This window comes from Onychomys torridus, chromosome 20, assembly GCF_903995425.1.
Source record: "Onychomys torridus chromosome 20, mOncTor1.1, whole genome shotgun sequence".
NCBI lineage: Eukaryota > Metazoa > Chordata > Mammalia > Rodentia > Cricetidae > Onychomys > Onychomys torridus.
Genome location: NC_050462.1, coordinates 46389214 through 46409174, shown reverse-complemented (window position 1 = coordinate 46409174; position 19961 = coordinate 46389214). Strand labels below are relative to the sequence as shown.

General features: G+C 45.1%; 1 protein-coding gene across 1 annotated transcript; it reads right to left on the bottom strand.

The window, feature by feature from the left end:
- Positions 1–6217: 6217 nt before the first annotated feature.
- Positions 6218–12985, bottom strand: LOC118571177 (retinol dehydrogenase 16-like). Its single transcript, XM_036170112.1, has 4 exons — positions 12673–12985; positions 8275–8536; positions 6900–7063; positions 6218–6435 (listed from the first exon to the last, which is right to left on the bottom strand). Exons 1-4 carry the CDS (start codon positions 12983–12985, stop codon positions 6218–6220), a joined length of 957 nt encoding a protein of 318 aa, XP_036026005.1.
- Between the last annotated feature and the right edge of the window lie 6976 nt (positions 12986–19961).

Genomic DNA, 19961 nt, shown 5'->3' with positions numbered 1-19961 from the left:
GATTCAACTAGACATAAATGTAGTTGTCTTGAGTTGTAACCACCATGAACACCCCAGACAAACCTGGGCCAGGGTTTCTTGCATAATTTCCCACCAAACTTTACTTACACAAAATATCTAGAGATGCTTGGAGCTTTGCATCTGGTCCCTGGCTCTAGGGACATGCCTGACTGAATCTCTGATTCCAGCTCAAAATTCACCAGGTACCTTCCAGCAAAAATACAGATAGGGTTGGGGATTTAGCTCAGTGGTAGAGCACTTACCTAGCAAGCACAAGGCCCTGGGTTTGATCCTCAGCTCATAAATAAATAAATAAACAAACAAACAAACAAACAAATAAATAAATAACAATAAATAAATAAATAAATCTATCTAAAAAATACAGATACATTCCTCCTTATTTATGATTTTCACCAATTTTTAAAAAGATATATTTATTTATCATGCATACAGTGTTCTGTCTGCATGTGTCCCTGCAGGCCAGAAGAGGGCACCAGATCTCATTACAGATGGTTGTGAGCCACCATGTGGGTGCTGGGAATTGAACTCAGGACCTCTGGAAGACTAGCCAATGCTCTTATCTGCTGAGTCATCTTTCCAGCCCCGATTTTCACCAATTTTTAACTCAACTTGCATGAATCAAAATAGTTTTGTCGCTCTCAAGGATCAGATTTATGTCAGGAAGTGCCCCAGTGCAGTGTACACTCTACACAAACTTCTGCCTTTCTTTGTTAGGTCTCACAGCATCTCATGTCTGGGCCTCAGTTCCTAGGACCCACTAGTTCTAGAAAGCAGGACCTGGGAGCCCATCATTTTGCCCTATATCCTCCATTTTTGAGGCTTTCCTTGTGTGGTCACACACATAGAATCAAGGCCCCTCAGTCACTAAGGGTCTAAAAACAGAGACATCTCATGGGAGCAAGGACCACAAAGTCAACAGGTTTCCCTGAAACTAATCCAGACACAGAGTTCCGTAAGAGTACACATCCCATAGGTGCTGCCCAACGTGTGTTACATGTGTACTAAGGAGCTTCCCTCTAAGGGTCCTCATGCAGGGCTAGAGTCTGGATCCCATGTAACTGCCCCTTGCAGACTCGATAGTGAAGTAGAGGACGCCATGTCTCATAGGAGATGAACAAAGAAGGGCAGGGAGCTAGAAGAGTTGGAAGAGAGAGAAAGACAAAGTTTTATGGCTCTGAGCAGCTTCCAAATGCCTTCAGCCATCAATTTTCTAAAGGATAAGTCATACCATAGAAGTAGGTAGCCTATATGCAAGAGCTCAAGTGTGTGTCTGACCCAGTGAGAGAGGGGAAGACAGTGGGGTAGACTATAGCTCTACCTTAAGGACGGCTTTGCTCATCAGCAGGAGGGAACTGGGACCTGGAACTGGGCTACTCTTCTTTCAAGGTGGATAGATAGCTGCTTCCACTCCCCTTTCTCATCCTCATCTGCTCTTGCCCCGCCCCCACTTCACCCCTCCTCCTTAAAAACACAGACATTTGGAGGCTAGATCCTGGGACTGAAGAGCCTTTGGGAATGATTGTGGGGAGTGGTCTCGTTGGAAGAAGTGTGTCACCAGGAGCTGGCTTGTAGGTGACAAAAGACCCCTCCACTCAAATTAGCTCTGTTCCCTGCTTCCTTGAGGTGTGAGCTCCCATGCTCCTCCAGCTCCCTGCCTCCATGCCTTTGCTCTGTCACCATTGACCCCTTGGGTCCCAAACCCAATTAAGGGCTTCCATTTGCTAGTTACCTTGTTCATGGAGTTTTATTGCAGAAGTAGAAAAATAATACCAACACACCCTATCCTTATTCCAGCATCCAATCTTACTACTGCTCCAGAAATAGTTGCTGATCAGAGCAATAGGGACCAAGGGACCCTAAAAGTTCTGAGTATCCACTCAAAACCCCAGAGTGGCCTGCATCCTACAAAGTGAACACTAGGACTTCTTTAACAAAGGAAAATTGAAGGTACATTTTCCTCCCATGAACACATATCCTTTCAACTGTGAGTTCCCTGGAATCATCTGATGTTCATGATAAAACCAACTCCTCACACCTACTGAAGCTTTCTTTCTCATTCTGACAGGAATACACACTCCAGTTGCTGTCAAGGGCTTCTAGAACAAAGCAAGATCCAGATTGGTCCCTGGATTTCCAGATAAAGTCAGTGAGAATAGGAGTCTGGGTGTGACTCCCTCACCTGGAGCAACAGGGCTGAAGAGAAATCCTCAGAGACACCTCCCTGTCCTGTGGACCTTCCCCCAGCCCATCCACCCATCCACTGAGATTCCTGCAGAGACTAGCTGCCAGTGCCCAGTGTCCTCTACAGTGTCCTGGGTAGGGGGCTCCTTGTCCCATTCCAGGGCTGAACTTGTGAGTGTCTCAACACTCCAGCTGTCTGATCTCTGGGCTGCAGTGCTCAGGCAGAATCTGAGCTGAACCATCTAGTGGGATCAAGACTCCAGAGGAGTGTAGCTCAGCCAGGTGGGAAGCACTTCTCCAGTGGAGGCCAGGGTATCCACACACTCCTTTCTTTCCTCTGCATGAAGGAAGTGGAGGGATGGGTCTAGAATCGGTGATGCAGAGGGTGGGAAACAGGCCCACTGTGCAAGGCTTTTTCCAGTTCTGCCCACATTCAGCCCTTGTTCAGTCTTAACTGGGGACCCAGAAATGAAGGAATATCATGTTCTAATGGCTGAGGATCTAGGGCTGGAGACATGAGTTTCAGGTTTCTACAGTGTACTTACTCCTCATGCAGGGAATGAGTAAGACATGAATTTGGGGAATAAATAGTATATTCCTCAGCAAAGGGAATAAATGAGACAGCTTCTGGTGGCATCTGAAAGGTCCCTCACAGGTCCCCCTGAGTAGACTCCAGTCTTCACCCAACAAAGAGATCAAGAAGGATGAGGAAAGTGAGCTCCTCCAAGGGTGTGGCACTTGGACTTTGACCATATTATGGGTACTTCTTTCTAATTACACTTTGTTCAAGCACATGGTGCTCCTCTTCATAGGCCATGGATCTGTCCTTGGGGCTGGCCCATCCAATAGTGGAGCCCAGCATGAGGGGCAGCAGCATGTACTCTCATGCCTGTCTCCTGCTCTGGAGAGAATTTCTGAGATGGGTCCAACCGTCCTGATCAGGTTCCTCACAGTCTACAAGGTGGAGAAATGCTACTGATTTTTCTAAAATGTAGTGTGTGTGTGTGTGTGTGTGTGTGTGTGTGTGTGTGTGTGTGTGTTCATGTGGGTGTAGAAAGAGGGCAAATCCAGGAGGCTTCAGATTCTTCCACTCACAATTATCCTTTTGATTCAACTTTGCAGAATGCTAACATTGTAGGAGTGATCCACCATGTACTGTCTTACTTTCTTTCCAGGAAGAACATGGGCTGACCTGAATGAACCTTACGGGAGCATTTGGAGACTCTTAGCTCCTTTATATCTTGGATATCCTGTTCCTTCACTGTTCTGATGCCCTGAGTTTTATGATGAACTGCTATTTTATTATCATGTGTAATATTAGTGTTTGTAAGTATTGATCAAATATAAAATAACAGCATGGCTTGGTGGCACACCTTAATGCCAGCACTGGAGATGATGGAGCAATATAGAGGAGAGGAAGCCCTGAGTGGGTCCTGAGGCACCCACTGTCGTCCTGGGTACCACCATGACAAGGAACAAGGCCTTAGACCTAAGGCAAATTGGCAAAGCCTTTCCATGCATGGGTCAGGCTCCGAATTGGCCAAGTTTCTTCCTCTGGTCCACATTCAGGTGTTTATGGATGATGGATCTGTGGTGGTATTGTGTTCCCCAAAATATTGTGTGTTCCCCAAAATAAACATATCTGGGGTCAGAGAACAGACAGCCACTAGAACAGAGCCAGAAATGGTGGCTAGAAAACAGGTCAGAGCAAGCCATAGCAGAAGCTGGGCGGTGGTAGTGCACGCCTTTAATCCCAGCACTTGGGAGGCAGAGCAGCTAGCCGGGTCTCTGAGTTCAAGGCCACTTTAGAAACAGCTAAGCATGGTGACCATGCCTTTAATCCCAGAAACCCAACCTTTAATCCCAGGGAGTGGGGGCAGAAAGAGAAAGGTATATAAGGCGTGAGGACCAGGAACTAGAGGAAAAACATGTAGATAGTAAAGCATTTGGGTGGTTAAGCGTTCAGGCTTTGGAGCAACACAGTTCAGCTGAGATTCATGTGGAGGAGGACGCAGAAGCTTCCAGCCTGAGGAAACAGGATCACCTGAGGAACTAGCAAAGTGAGATAGCTGTGGCTTGTTCTGCTTCTCTGATCTTCCAGCATTCACCCCAATAACTGGCCTCAGGTTTGACTTCATTAATAAGACCTTTTAAGATTCATGCTACATGGATCAGCGAGAGCAATGACAAGCAACTACAGCTTCCTGGAGGTTCCAGTCTGAGATTTTCAGAACTCCTGCAGAGACTAGCCAGCCCCTTCCCCTTTGCTGTTCATAACAAACATGCTGAGGAGGCAGGTTGCAGAGGAAGTAGCTGAGGCTCCATAAGGGCACAAGTAAGCCACTGGATGCCAGTTTTCTGTCCATGTGTCCGTGTGTCTGTCCTTTCTTCATTCTCTCACTGACCCTCAAAGCCCCTTTGCATTTCAGACCTAAGCCAGATGTGCTGTAGCCAAGGGAGAGATTCAGAAGGTCATGATGTTCTTGTGTGATACAGTAAGCATCTGACTCAAACACACTAAAAGATTAGCTATAAGTATAAATAGGGTAGACATCGGGACAGCTGGTAGACCACGAGCTTCTCATCTAGAGGACCCAAATTTTGTTCCCAATCCACAGTTAGGCATCTCCTGACTGCCTGCAACCCCAGTTCCAGGGGACACAATAATATGGACGCTCTGGGTACTTGTAGGAAATTAGCAGAGTCACTGTATCTGGGGTAGACATTAGAATGAACAGCTGTTTCTAGAAATACTTTAACCTTGAAGATCCCTTGTGGGAAAAATTGGTGTTTTCCCCCCGATGTTTGTAGAATTGTTGGCTGAAGGGGCATTGCAGCCATCCCATGACTTTGATCACCAGACTCCGCAGGCACCTCCGAGGCTCTTGTATTATTGTGTATTGCAAATGATACATAATAAAGGACTGAAGTCATGGGGGCATGTGATGCTCTCTGTAGCAGAATTGTTAGAATTTCTTATTAATAAAATCAAACCCAAGGCCAGTTATTGGGGTGAATGCTGGAAGATCAGAGAAGCAAAACAAGCCACAGTTTCCTCACCTGGCCAGTTCCTCAGCTGGTCTTGTTTCCTCAGACTGCAAGCTTCTCAGTCCTCATGAATCTCAGTTGAACTGTGTTGCTCCAAAGCCTGAATGCTTAACCAGCCAAATGCTTAACTAGCTCTGGTCTTCACACCTTGTATATCTTTCTCTTTCTGCCGTCACTCCCTGGGATTAAAGGCTCCCTTTCTGGGATTAAAGGTGTGTGTCTCCATGCTGGCTGTATCCTTGAACTCACAGAGATCCACCTAGCCCTGCCTCCCAAGTGCTGGGATTAAAGGCATGCACCACCACTGCCCAACTTCTGCTATGGCTTGCTCTGACCCATTTTCTAGCCTCCATTTCTGGCTCTGTTCTAGTGGCTGTCTGTTCTCTGACCCCAGATAAATTTATTAGGGTGCACAATATTCTGGGAAACACAATACCACCACAGCTCTCCTTTAGTAAGACATGGAAATTAGATTAGGGACTTGGTATGAGGAAATACGTTATGTAACTATCAATAAATATGTCTTTGTACAGCTCTTGGAGAGCCTGGACCTTCCTGTTGCCACATAGGCCTTAAAATTTCAGCTTGGAGTGCCTTCTTTCTTCAACCGACCCATGCTACATGGTGCATCCTGACAGGTACTCCTACACTCAGGGAAAACAGACACACATGAATACAGATAAATAAAAAACAAATCCTTAAAAGTAAAGTAAGTAAAATGGATGACCCTGAGACATGGAAGATCAGTTTGTATTTTCACTCAAAATGAGGACCATTGTTTAAACATAGTAGTTTTTCTTGTGGTTCTATGTCCACTATATTCATACTGACTGAAGGAAAGTCAGGCCCCTATGGATGTTCCTCCCAATAACAAGTTTGTACAGATCTCAGGAATCTTCCCTCTCCTGAGGTTCTGCTCCCTCACTCTACACTCCCATAACCCCAACCACAGAAACAGATGTAGGCTTCACAGAGCTTTGTCAGGCTTCATAGAGATCCAGTAGACAATGGCATCTGCAAGAAAGGTGGGAATGTAGCTCATGGGGAGGTAGAAGAGCTTGGCATCCCAACCTGCTGAGTATCGGGTGCGAGGGAGACGGGAAGTCAGTGCATGCTCCATGCAGTCTGTCACCAAGGAGAGGTCCTCATTACACTTTTGATCAAATGACTTTATCATTGATAGATCTGTGCAGAATGAGAAGTGATTCAGCTGGTGTTGACCTCCAACACCCCTGCTCTAGACCAAGTTAGAGGAAAGTTTCTCTAGATCCTGTGATCCCACATCAGAATCCATATCCAAGCCTAACCTGCCTCAGGGCCTCAGGGGGACCACAAGCTAGCTTCAAGAAGAACTATACACATTCACAACCTGTCTGTCAGTCAGCTCATGGAAAGTGCTGTCTAGTTCCTCCTCCCATCCCTGAGTTCACTCACAGCTTCATGAAGAAGCTGCAGAGCTTCAGAAGGAACAGAGTACATTTTCTCAAAGTCAAGAACACTTTTTATGACCAAATACCCACCCACCCAAAGTAAATGGGTCTAAATTCCCTTTCTTTCAAGTGTAAGAGCAATGGGTTAGTATTGGCAAAAGGATTAAGAGACTAAGGATTCAGGACTAGACTTGGTTTTGATCCACTCAGCTCACTTACATGATGCCAGGAACTTCTCGCCATAGATTTCTTTGACTTCTGGGCTGGCCTGGTCCCACAGCATCTTCACATTTGATGATAGCCTGTCACCATTGCTCACAGCAGTCATGAAGGAACCAGGCTCTATAATAGATACCTTCACCCCAAAATAGGAGAGCTCCCTCCTGCAAGACAGACAGACATCAAGAACTTCAGATGATTATCTGTAAAAGAACTCACAATAAGCGTGCAGTGACATGTCAACATGAGTCTGTCATGAGGAGAGCTCACAGTTGTGGATCTGGGATGTGCAGCAGATGGGAATTAAACTTATGGTGAGGGCCTTGCCTTTGTGCTATTGAATGTCACACTAAGTGTTTGGTGTGTGTAGCTCACTGGCCTAAAACTAGGCCTTCTGTTCTATGACACCATTAAGACTTCTCTCCATGTACTGCAGATCCAAAGGGTCACCATCCTTGTCCAATTCACCTCCATCTCACTCCTAAGTCTCAGTCCACCCCACTGTCCCAGGAAACACTCAGGACATATCTCACTTTGTTCCTTCAGGTGTCTTGAGAGAACAAGCCCCTGCCTGTAACATCATCCAATTCAGAATCTCCCTGTTCCCTGCTGCAGGGAGGTACCTGCCCCAAGTGGCTCTTCTGATTCAATCCCTTTGAAGGGTTGTATTGCTGACAGTATTTTATTGTCCAGTGCCCTCAGGCTCTCCACAGTCTACCTCAACCCACTTGCTGACCATCTTCCTTCCATATTTTGCCCATCATTTCCCCAAGGAGAATCCACCTACACATACAGGTTCCAGGTTTCCATGTTCAACCTTCAGCCCAATCCTGCTACAGGACTCTGACAAACAGATGACAACCATGGCGGACACAGCTGACTGGGCCATGGCCACTCCAAGGGAAGGGCACAGTTCCTCTCCGTCTCCTCTCTCACTCTCTCTGTTGCCGTAGTCTTTAGTTCAGGACCAAAACATTTATGTTTGGTAGAATGTGTTGACTGTGTGCTCTTTGGGGGCCTGATACCTATCTGTCAATTTGAATGAGATGTTCAGCCCCACTCAAACATGTGTTTAGCATCATAGAGCTCAGGGGTCTTAATTCTTGACTCAAAATACTCAAAGGCTCAATTTTACCTGAGCAACGTCTCCTGGTGCCCTCAGTCTTTCATGGCAGGACAAGATGAACTACACTCAGTCTTATCCTGCCCTCTGCTTGAGACATGGAAAAATGCCTCCCAGTAGATGATTCAATGAGGAGAAGGTGAGATAGCCCCCAACCAAAGAATGTCCTCTCCATGATGGGATTCTATAAGCCATGATTAAATACATCCCCTGCCAAAGCTTCCCTCAGGGACTCACATCCCTGTCCAATACCTGAGGGAGTCCGAGAAGGCCTCTACACCATACTTGGAGATGGGGTAAGCACCACCACCAGAAAAAGACACTCTGCCCAAGACGCTGGAGACGTTGACCACACGGCCTCTTGCCTTCCTCACTAAGGGCAGCATGCTCAGAGTCACCTCGATCATTCCCAACAGGTTCACATCCAGTACCTTTGTATAGTCCTGCTTGGTCAGCCACTCACAGGGACCCCAGGAGATGCAGATGCCAGCATTGTTGACCAGGCCCCAGAGTCCTGGGGACAGTGGGAAGAAGAGAGAGTCACACAGTACAGGTATAGTTATGGGTGACATGCATATGCAACAAGGTAAGACAACTTAGAGATGTGTGTACAGGAGAGTAGGCTGCAATAAAGAACAGGATGGCATCACCAGGGCTGGGGACCCACCCCATAAGCTCTAGGCTCACAGCATGAACACTTCCCTCCTTTAAGTTCATAGCCCTTATCACTTTTTACTTGCTAGTTTTAAGAAGGGGCATTGAAGACATGGTGTGCCTCTCTTCATCTGGACACGGTGAAACTAGGATTGTGTTTTACAGATTATTTCCATCCTTGAATATATTTTATTCTTTCACTTGTGGTGGTTTTGATATAAATGTGACCCTTAGGCTCATAGATTTGAAAGTTTGGTTACTGGAGAACAGCACTACATGAGAGGGATTGGGGGTGTGGCCTGGTTGGAGTGTGTGTGTTCTTTTTGCAGGTAGTGTATCACTGGGGAGGTTGGGCTATGGAGTTTCAAAAGCCAAAGGCAGACCAGAGTCTCACTCTTCCTGCTGTCTGGAAGATACATGTAGAACTGATCTGGATGTTGAACTCCCATCTCCTTCTCCTGCACCATGTCTGCCTGTGTGCTTTCAAGCTCCCAGCCATGCTGATAATAGAAACTGTAAGCCAGTCCCAAAAAATTGCCCTTCTTTGTAAGTGTAACCTAGGTCGTGGTGTCCTCCACAGAAATAGAATACTGAGACACATTTCTGCCTTTGTCTTTCAAATGACAAAGAGGACAGTTATAGGGAAGGATTAGTGAGAGAGGTAATGGGAAAATACAACGTAGAAAAGAAAGAAAAGAAAAAAGTAATGTCCTGGTGAAATTAGGTTGAGACACAAACAAATGTGGCCCTGATTGGGGGAGAGTTTGGAAAACAGTGCTGTGTCTGTGGCTCTGATAAGCCAGTCTGTCAAGGTCTAGCATCAATATTGAGCTGTTCTCCTCAGATGCTTGCAAAACCCAGGGACAGCAAAGGGAGGAGACAATGCTTGTTAATCACCAACAGCACTGAGGCTCCACCCCCAACCTCAGAAAATGGTGTCCTTTCTTGACCCTCACCCAAAGGCTGCCCTTCCTCATCCCCTTTGGTCTTTAAGTCCTGGATTCTCAAGTGCCCACTCAGGAAAGCTCAAAACTAAACACCACATTCCAGTGTCAATTTCTGTACAGAGTGCATTGGAGAGTGTTTGATTAGATTAAACATGGCATTTGTTGATTTAAAAAATTGCTCAGTGCTGGGTGGTGGCGGCGGCAGTGGCGGGGCACACCTTTAATCCCAGCACTCAGGAGGCAGAGCCAGGTGGATCTTTGTGAGTTTGAGGCCAGTCTGTTTTACAGACTGAGATCCAGGAAAGGCACAAAGCTACACAGAGAAACCATGTCTCAAAAAACCAAATAAATAAATAAATAAATAAAGAAAGAAAGAAAGAAAGAAAGAAAGAAAGAAAGAAAGAAAGAAAGAAAAATATAACCAAACAAACAAAAATAAACAAAAAAAAATTGCTAAGTAAGTTATATGGATCCTTGGCTCAAAAGCATGTCTTGCCCCTCTGGAGACCCATATTCTATCATCAAGTCTTTTTGTTATGTCTTGTTTTGAGAAGCCATATGGAAATCTACTTCCATAGAAACTTCCTAAAATACATACATATGTGAAAGGAATTTAAATGGAGTCACCATAGGATGGGGAGATGATCTCTGACCTAGACATCTTATGCCAACAGTAAAACCTTCAGTGCCAATAATGGGTTACATCCTGTTGAGTCATTGGTCAAAAGGTCTCCATGGAGCCGCACTCTCAACACCATCACAGGCTATTGCCAAGGCTACTCATTGCTCTCCACAACCTCATAGTGAGGACTTATTGCTTAAGATGATCATCACTTATGTTATTGAGCAGGGAGAAGTTGAGCAGGTGCCCAACTAACAGCTTCACCCCTACTGATTAGCAATCAAGGTGCCAGAAGACACTCTGGACTCTCCCAGAGGAGAAAGACAATCACCAGGATCAGCCAGCTACAAACACTGTGAACTACAACTGTGATCTGCCTGTAAGATCTACTGTGCAGTAGAGGCACAAATGACATGGGAGTAACTAGCACTTTCTTATTACATTGAAGGCCACTCTATGAGATGGAGCCATACCTGACTCTGCATAGGAGTCAGAAACATTGGACCAGATAGGTCATGGGCCTTGGGAAAACCTAAGAATAGTATTCTGCTCAAGGAATGCACAGTGAAATGAATGGTAATACGTATCACTGCACTCATGACCAGTGCCTTGCACAACACTCATCAGAAAACACTGGTCTTGCAATAGATGAGAATGAACACAGAGTCACACAACTGGACAGTGTGCAGAGAATGAGAGACTTTGGAGCATTCAGTCCTACAAGGGGAATCTTCATCCAAGCCCTCCATTCAAGGCTCAGGGATCCATAAAGATGAGGATGTGGGAAGACTGAAGAGCCAGAGGTGATGAAAGGCTTCAATTAACTGTCTTCTGGACACAAGAGGACTGAGGCACATATAAACTCACAGAGGTTATGGCGGCACACATAAGACATGCACATTTTGTTCTGAGCGTCTTCTTCTTCTTCTTCTTCTTCTTCTTCTTCTTCTTCTTCTTCTTCTTCTTCTTCTTCTTCTTCTTCTTCTTCTTCTTCTTCTTCTTCTTCTTCTTCTTCTTCTTCTTCTTCTTCTTCTTCTTTTTCTTCTTCCCCTTCTCCTTCTTCTTCTCCTTCTTCTTCTTCTTCTTCTTCTTCTTCTTCTTCTTCTTCTTCTTCTTCTTCTTCTTCTTCTTCTTCTTCTCTTCTCCTTCTCCTCCTTCTGCTTCTTCTTCTTGGTCATCTATTTCTGTTGATATTCATTTTGGGTTTTTATTTTGTTCTTGTTTTTATTTTTGTGAGCAGGACAAAAAGAGTATGAGATGCATAGGTAAAGACATGGAGCGAATCCTGGAGTAGTTTGAGAAAGAGTAAACCTGATGAAACTATTTTGCATGAGGAAAATTAGTAAAAATATGGAAAAGGGGTATTTTATTCTTAGGATCCTAAAACTCTGATGCTTGCACTTGTGAATTGAGCAGAAATTTCTCAACAGAGCTTATGACAATAAATATAAGAAACAATCTGAATGTGGTCGCACATGACTGCAATACTGGTACAAAGAGGCTGAGGAAGAGGAACATGGTTCACGGCCTGCCCCATACCAAGACCTTGCGTCAAGACGTATGACAAATAAACACAAGAGCGTCAAACAACTCCAATATCCAATCCCAAGGCATGGTGAAAAGGGTGGGGCTTGGTTAAAGGTCAATTTCTTTTAATTTGTTGAATATTATTATTTGAATAAATGTTTTTCAAGTGGTAAAATTGCTTACTTTTTTGAAGTGAAAAGAACACACATATATTGTTTGGTTCAGATCACACTGTTTCTAGTATTTATCCACTAGAAAGTGAATTGTATGTTAATTGTGGATTGACATGCTCTAGTAATTAGAACAATAACCACATTTTCAATGTTTTAAATAACAAACTTTTCATACTAACACAGTGGAGAGAGACAGAGAAAGGGAGAGAGAAGAAAGAATAAAGGCCAGTGTGTGTGAGTGTGAGAGAGAGAATCTCCCTTTTTAGATTTGACTTAATTAAGGCATTCCTCCAGTGTGGGGTGTTGCCCTTAGCATAGCAGTGACCTTGGCTCCCCATGAAGGATCCCAGGTGGAAGGTGAGACCAGGGTCCAGTACTGAGAGTGGAGATGCATCTGACCCCTGACCAGCCAGCTTCACACAGAGCCAGGGCCGCAACCTCTTCACCGTCTCTAACCTGGCACTCAGCAGCCAACAGCAGCCTTTCTGCATACGGTGACAGAAGAGGACAGACAGAAGTGTGGACATGAAGTGACACAGGACACCAGCTGTCCAAGAGCAGAGAGCCTGAAGGGGTAAGAGGATGTCCTGACATGCTGGAGTGGAGATGAGTTTTAGTCTCTACAATTCCACCCCCACACCCATTGGGATTCTTTTCAGGGCTACAAAGGCATTCCCTTCACACAGAGACACAAACCAACAGACACACACAGGAAGCTCAATGGTACCTCTGTTCCCAACACGCTCCTTCACCCACTGAGTGGCTGCCACAATGCTCTCTGTCTTGGTGACATCGAGGATCACTGTCTCCAGCCTGTCTGATGTCTTGTTCCTCAGCTCCTCAGCTCCGTTTTCTGTCAGACATGCAGCCAGCACCCTCATGCCTCTCCTGTCCAGCTGTCTGGCCAGCAGGTTCCCAAAGCCCGAGTCACAGCCCGTGATGAAGACATGCTTGTCTTGGAGATGGCTCACCACCTGCCTCTCCCTGAACAAGCGCAGGAGGGTCCACAGGCCCAGGAGAGCCACCAGGTAGAGCCACATGGCTTTGAAAAGGACAGGCACATACAGTCTGTGCTAAAGTGAGCCTGGCCTCTTTCACAGAGTAGAAAGTAGACACTGGGGATTTCAGAAAAGACGGTGGAACACAGGCTTCTAATAGGGAGTTTACACGTTGTTCCCTGTCATCTGACTGTATTGATATTTATTCATGCTTCACTTCTCTGATCTTTCACCTGTTTGCTCAGCTGATACATATGGACTTTGCCATTTCCTTTCTTGGCAGCCAAGTAATTACGGCATAATTTCCCACAAGCTTTATCACAACCTCTAGAGTAGTGTTTGGACCTTTGCAGCTGGTTCCTGGCTCTAGAGTTGTGCCCGACTAATTCTCTGATTCCAGCTCAAATTAAAACAGGCACCTTCCCCTGGAGATGAAACCATGTTTGTGTTACCCTTTTCTTCCACCACTTTCTGGCCCAGTGTGTAAGGATCAAACGGCCTCATTGCTCTCAAAGATCAGGCTTGTGTCAGCAAGCCCTACAACACAATGTGCACATGTCTGTGGGTCTTTATCTTGACTTTTAATTGATGAGCCAGCCCTCTGTGGGTGGTGACACCCTGGGCAGGTGGTCATGGGTTGTGTGAGAAAGCCAGATGAACCAGCCACGGAGAGCAAGCCAGGAAGCTGTATTCCTCCATGGTCTCTGATTCCATTTCCTCCAGGTTCCAGCTCTGGGCTCCTGCCCTGCAAGCCAGATAAACCCTTCCTCTCTCCAAGCAACTTAGTGTGTCATCACACAAGAGGAAGGCAAACTAGGGTCAGTCTTGGGTTCAGGGGCTTCACTCTGATGGCCCCACATGCATCACTGTTATGTGAGGATTGTGGAAAGATGTTGGAGGTTTGAGCTGAAAGACTGTTGACAGCCTGGAACTTAATAGGCCATTCTGTGTGAAGTTGAAGAGAAAGATGCAGAAGGATGTTGTTTTTTCTCCATTGTTTACTTTGGGTTCTTTATCAAAAACCAGGTGTCCATTAGTGTGTGCACTTAAGGCTGGGTCTTCGATTCAATTCCATTGATCAGCCTATCTGTTTTTATGCCAATGCCATGCAGTTTGTTTGTTTTTGTTTTTGTTTTGCCAGAGCTGAGGACCGAACCCAGGGCCTTGCGCTTGCTAGGCAAGTGCTCTACCACTGAGCTAAATCTCCAACCCCTCGCCACGCAGTTTTTATTGTTATATCCCTGTAGTAGTGCTTGAAATCAGGGATGGCGATACCTCCAGAAGTTCTTTTTTTTGTATAGATTGTTTTAGCTATCTTGTGGGATTTCAGGGGGCAGGGGGGTTGTTTTTTGTTTTGTTTTTTGTTGCTGCTGTTTGATTTTCTATGTGAAGTTGAGTATGGTTCTTTCCAGATATGAAAAGAGGTGGGTTGGAATTTTGATGAGGATTGCATTGAACCTGTAGATTGCTCTTGGTACACTGGCCATTTTTGCTATGTTAACCCCAGCAATCCCTGAGCTTGGGAGATCTTTCCATCTTCTGATATCTTCTTCAATTTCTTTCTTCCAAAGCTTAAAGTGACTGTCATACAGGTCTTTCTCTTGCTTGGTTAGAGTTACCCTAAGGTAGTTTATATTATCTGTGGCCATTGTGAAGGGTGTCATTTCCCCGATTTCTTTCTAAGCTCATTTATCATTTGTAAATTGGAGGCCTGATGCTTTGTTATTTGTTTGTTGTTATTGTTTTTGAGTTAATCTTGTATCTGGCCATTTCCCTGAAGATGTATATCAGGTAGGAGTTCCCTGGTAGAATTTTTAGGGGTTGCTTATGTATACTATCATATAATCTGAGAAGAGCAATACTTTGACTCTTTTCTTTGCAGTAGCCCAAAGACCTAGCTAGGACAGAACCAAACAGGACTGGGGGAAACAAACAAACAAAAAAGAACCAAGTGAGTGAAATGATTCCTAGTGATATTCTGCTGCAATTGTAGACAGGGGCAGAGCATAATACAATCATCATGAGAGAGGCTCCATCCAGTGACTGATAGGAGCAGATGCAGAGTCCAACAGCCAAACCTCAGGCTGACCTCAAAGAATCCTGCAAAAAATGGGGAAGAAGGCTTGCAGAGCCAGAGGGATCAAGGAAACCACAAGAAAACCCATGAAATCAACTAATCTGGGTTCATAAGAGCTCATAGAGCCTGAACCAACAATCAGGGAGCCTGTGTGGGTCTGACTTAGGCCCTCACCATATGTGGTGAAGCTTGGTCTTCTTGTAGGATTCCGAACAGTGGGAACAGGGGCATTCTCTGACTCTTTTTGCTGCTTTGGGGACCCCTTTCCTCTTACAGAGTTGACTTATGCATCCTAAATAGGAGGAGAGGTGTTGTGGAATATTGCTTACCTAGGCAAAGTTGTGTTACACTTGTGTATGTTGTAAATACTCCTTTAACTATGTGAAGGTGTGTTACATTTGTTTATAATTCTTTTGTTTAATGATGTAAAGATGTGTTGCATTTGTTTGACCTTGCCTGCCTAAGGCACATGATTGATCTAGTCAAAAACTAAAAGGCCAATAGCTAGGCAGGAGTCAGATAGGTGGGTCTGCAGGCAGAGAAAAGAAGTAGGAGGAGAGAAGAGAAGAAAAGAAAGAAGGAGAGAGAAGAGAGCGAGGAAGAATGAGTGAGATGTCTGGAGCCAGAAGCCAGGCAGCCGCCAGCCAGGCAGACACATGGGGAAGTAAGATACATAGAATGAAAGAAAGGTCAAAAGCCCTATGACAAAACAGTGGGTGGTGCCACCCTTGGGTTGTACTAAAGTCAGCTGAGCCTGCCATGGAGAGCAAACCAGTGAGAAGCTTCTTGGGTGGTGTCTGTCTCGGTCTCCTTCCTCTAGACCCCAGCATTGGGTTCTTGCCCTGAAATTCTTCCGTCATGGACTATGCCCTGGAAGTATGAACCAAATAAGGCCTTTTCTCTCCAAGTTGCTTTTGGTCTGTGTTGTATCACAGCAACCGAGAAGCCGCCTAAAAGGACCCGATCATCTTCCGGCCTCTCCTTCTGTTCCTCCTCCTCTAGCTGGTCCTGCTTTGGCTCCAGCTCCCCTTTCTTCTGCTATTTCTCCACCTTCCCCTTGTTTGGGCTTTCCTGCTTCTGCTCCTAGATGTCCTCATCCTTGTCCTGCTCCAGAAACAGCTGTCAGGACTTCCCTAGGATGCTCATTAGGGCAACAGAGAGTAAGGGATTCTCAAAGATCTACGTAGCCAAGGGGACCTCAAAACCCTAGAGTGAGTGGGCTGCATCTTACAAAGTGAACACTGGGACTCCCTTAATACAGGGAGCCTGAAGGTACATTTTCTTCCCCTGAACACATGTCCCTTCATCTATGAATTCCCTAGCACCATCCATTCATGTTAAAACCACCCCTCACACCTGCTGACACTTCTTACTCTCCCTGACGGCAGTACATACTCTTGCTGTTGACAAGGGCTTCTAGAACACAACAGAATCCAGATCAGTCCCTGGATTTCCAGATAAAGTCAGTGAGAATAGGAGTCTGGGTATGACTCCCTCACCTGGAGTCACAGAGCTGATGAGAAATCCTCAGAGACACCTCCCTGTCCTGTAGACTTTCCCCCAGCCCATCCATCCATCCATCCATCCATCCATCCATCCATCCATCCATCCACTGAGATTCCTGCACAGACCAACTGACAGTGCCCAGTGGTCCTCTTCAGTGTCCTGGGTAGGGGGCTCCTTGTCCTATTCCAGGGCTGAACTTGTGAGTGTCTCAACACTCCAGCTGTCTGATCTCTGGGCTGCAGTGCTCAGGCAGAATCTGAGCTGAACCATCTACTGGGATCAAGACTCCAGAGGAGTGTAGCTCAGCCAGGTGGGAAGCACTTCTCCAGTGAAGGCCAACGCATCCCCACCCACCACACTCTTTATTCTGCATGCAGGAAGTGGGGGATGGAGTCTAGAATCAATGATGCAGAGGGCGGTAAACAGACCCACTGTGGAAGCCTTTTTCCAGTTCTGCCCACATGCAGCCCTTGTTCAGTCTTAACTGGGGACTCAGAAATGAAGATATATTACATGCTAATGGCTGAGGATCTAGGGTTGAGACATGAGTTTGGAGTTCCTACAGTGTACTCCTCTTGCAGGGAAATGAGTAAGACATGAGTTTGGGGTATATATAGTATAATCCTCAGCAAAGGGAATGAATGAGACAGCTTCTGGTGGCATCTGAATAGTCCCTCAAAGGTCCCCCTGTGTTTCACAAATCCTAAATGGTCTTACAATTAAAATCCAGAGCCAGATATTGAGGTAAATGCTGTAAGATCAGAGGAAACAAGAGAGAGCCACTTCTCACCTTGCCAACTTCTCAGCCAAAAAGAGATGATCATGTCTCCACAAATCCTCAGCCAAAAGGGTCTAGTTCCTGTCTTCTCACCCCTTACATGCCCTTGTCTGCCCGGCCATTTCACTTCCTATCTCAACCTCCCTAGTGCTGGGATTAATGGCATGTGTGCTTCCCAAATCGACTTCTTGTTACCTCTGAGTCAAGATGTAAGGATTCTCAGCTCCAGCATCATGTCTTCCTCACACAGCAATGCTCCCCACCATGATGATAATGCACTGAACCTCTGAAAGTGTAAACAAGCCACCCCAATTAAGTGTTTTACTTCTTTAGAGTTGCTGTGGTCATGGTGCCTCTTCACAGACATAAAAAAACCCAACTAAGACACCAACTTAACGAAAAGAGGGACAAAGAGAGAGATTAAGATGAGCACCAGCATCCATTGAGCTAGAGCCTGCCTGAAGACACAGTGTGAGCAGCTGCTCACTCCCATGATGCCTCGCTTCCTGGCCAGGATGTTTCCTCTCAAACTCTCTGTTTTTTAAATTATTCTTTGTCTGGTATTTGCTGTGGCAGTGAGAAAAGTAACTAATAACAAGGGAGAAGGAATCCTCTTCTGCCAGAGGATTTGTCCTTAACAAAACTCCTCCTTGGGATAAAGTAGTCAATCAGAATCTAACTGGCCATAAGAAGCAGACACCTGGCTTCAGTCAGCCCTTCTCATTCTGTGCCTGCCTAAGTGGGGACAGAGCTAGGAGGCGCCTGTGGCACAAGGGTCTAGACTCAGCAAACACTGGACATCCTCCTCGGGCTCCTGCCATGTGGACATCTGAATCATCATTTTCGGCAGATTTGGTGAGTCAACGGGGATTTCTTAAAGGGAGAAATTACTTAAAAGAAAGTTTTTTCCCCACATTAAAAAATGGAAAACATAATTACAATGGAGGGAGTTTGGTCTCTGTTTGATAATATGCTAGACTATCTGCAAATGGAACAATTAAATAAGAGGACAATTAACTTAGATGGGATTGACAGAATGTCAATTATAAACATTACCAGTTTGATCATTCTTTTTTATCCCTAAAAATGTTGGTTTATATGAGTACCAACCTGGTTGATATGAGTGCCAAGATATAAAACTTAGAAAAACTTAATTAAACAGATCATAGAAATATTCAGACCCAGACAGAGGAATTTAAAGAAGAACAAATCTCAACATTGCATTATAGGGTTGCAGAGAAACAGCCTAAGTCTTTCAAACAGCCAACCTTAATCTATCCAGTGACCTTACAGGAACTATCCTGTGAAAGATATCCTCAAGGCTGTGTAAGAGCTGACTGGACTCCTGTGCGAATGTTAGACTTGAGGAGATTCAAGGAGGCTATAGTCTCATATGGTACACATTCGCTGTTTGTGAAGCAGATGTTAAATTCTGGTCAACTTGAAATAGAATTATCCCTCAAGATTGGAGAGATTTGGTTACAGCAGTCTTGGAGGCTGGTCCCCAATTACAATGGAGGACCTGGTGGAAGGATGTGGTTAAGACCACTGAACAATGGAATAGGGCTAGAGGTCTTGAAATCTCCCACAAACAACTTCTTGGAGAGGGTGATTAAACTGATATACAAATACAATCTTTGTATGATGACCACACTCTGGCTTTATGCCACATAGCAGCTTTGAATGCTTGGGAGAGAATTGAAGAAGTAGGAAAGAAAATTGAGTCATTTCCTAAAATTATACGGGGCCCAAGAGAAACCTTCACTGATTTCTTATAAAGACTGTCTTCAGCAGTAAATAAAATGATACCAAATTCAGAAGCTAGACAAATAATAACTGAATCCCTGGCTTTTGAAAATGCAAATGCACAATACAAAAGTGTAATTAGGCCATCAAAGGCAAGATCAGCACCCTTGGAGGAATGGATCCAAGATACAATCAATATTAAATCTCATGACCCTGCTGATGCTTGGATAGGAGAGGTGATTTCCAGAGGTTTGAAGAAAAGGTAATTCCTTGCCTTTGCCCATGGCAAATGCCCTGAGGGGCCTCTTCCAGGCCCCCATGTCAAGTTCTATTCAGTTATTGGTGAAATTATTTAGGCCACTCCACGTAGTTAAAAGGGAGGTTTACTTTGTGGGGTAACTTACAAATGAAGGGATAGATTGTAAGGTCTGGCAAAGGTATGGCACAGTCCGGCGGTGTTCTCTGGAGAACTCTGCTCAGTCTACCTCCAGCATCCAGGGTCCCAGAACCAAGAGAAACCTCTTCTCTCGATTCTGGGTCTTCAGCTTCCTCCCTCAGCCCCGCCTTGTGGGCGTGACCATTACCGAAGCCTCAATGGGGGTTGGAACTTCCAGGCCAAGGCTAGGATGGCTACCCATTACATTCAGTCTTTTCCTGTCATTGTGGAAGAAACTGCTTCCCAGAGCAATTAAAGAACCTAATAACTATTGTAAGAAACCACACTGCTCTGGATGATAGAACACCTTTAGAAAATAAAACAAAATTTAAAGGAGAAACCATAAATGAGGTACAACATTTTGGACTCACCAAAATAGAATAGATAATGGAGTATTTTGTCTGATTTTGTAAAGTATTTACAGACTGGACATTGTTAATGTAATTCTTAACTATATGTAGTATATAGTTATTGT

Excerpts from the sequence above, each read along its gene's own strand:
- LOC118571177 (XM_036170112.1), bottom strand. The coding sequence starts at position 12,985 with ATGTGGCTCTACCTGGTGGCTCTCCTGGGCCTGTGGACCCTCCTGCGC. Across the intron at positions 7,064-8,274 it reads GCCTTCTCGGACTCCCTCAG|GAGGGAGCTCTCCTATTTTG; the intron begins GTATTGGACAGG and ends TCTGTCTTGCAG. Across the intron at positions 6,436-6,899 it reads CGAGAAGTTCCTGGCATCAT|ATCTATCAATGATAAAGTCA; the intron begins GTAAGTGAGCTG and ends CATTCTGCACAG.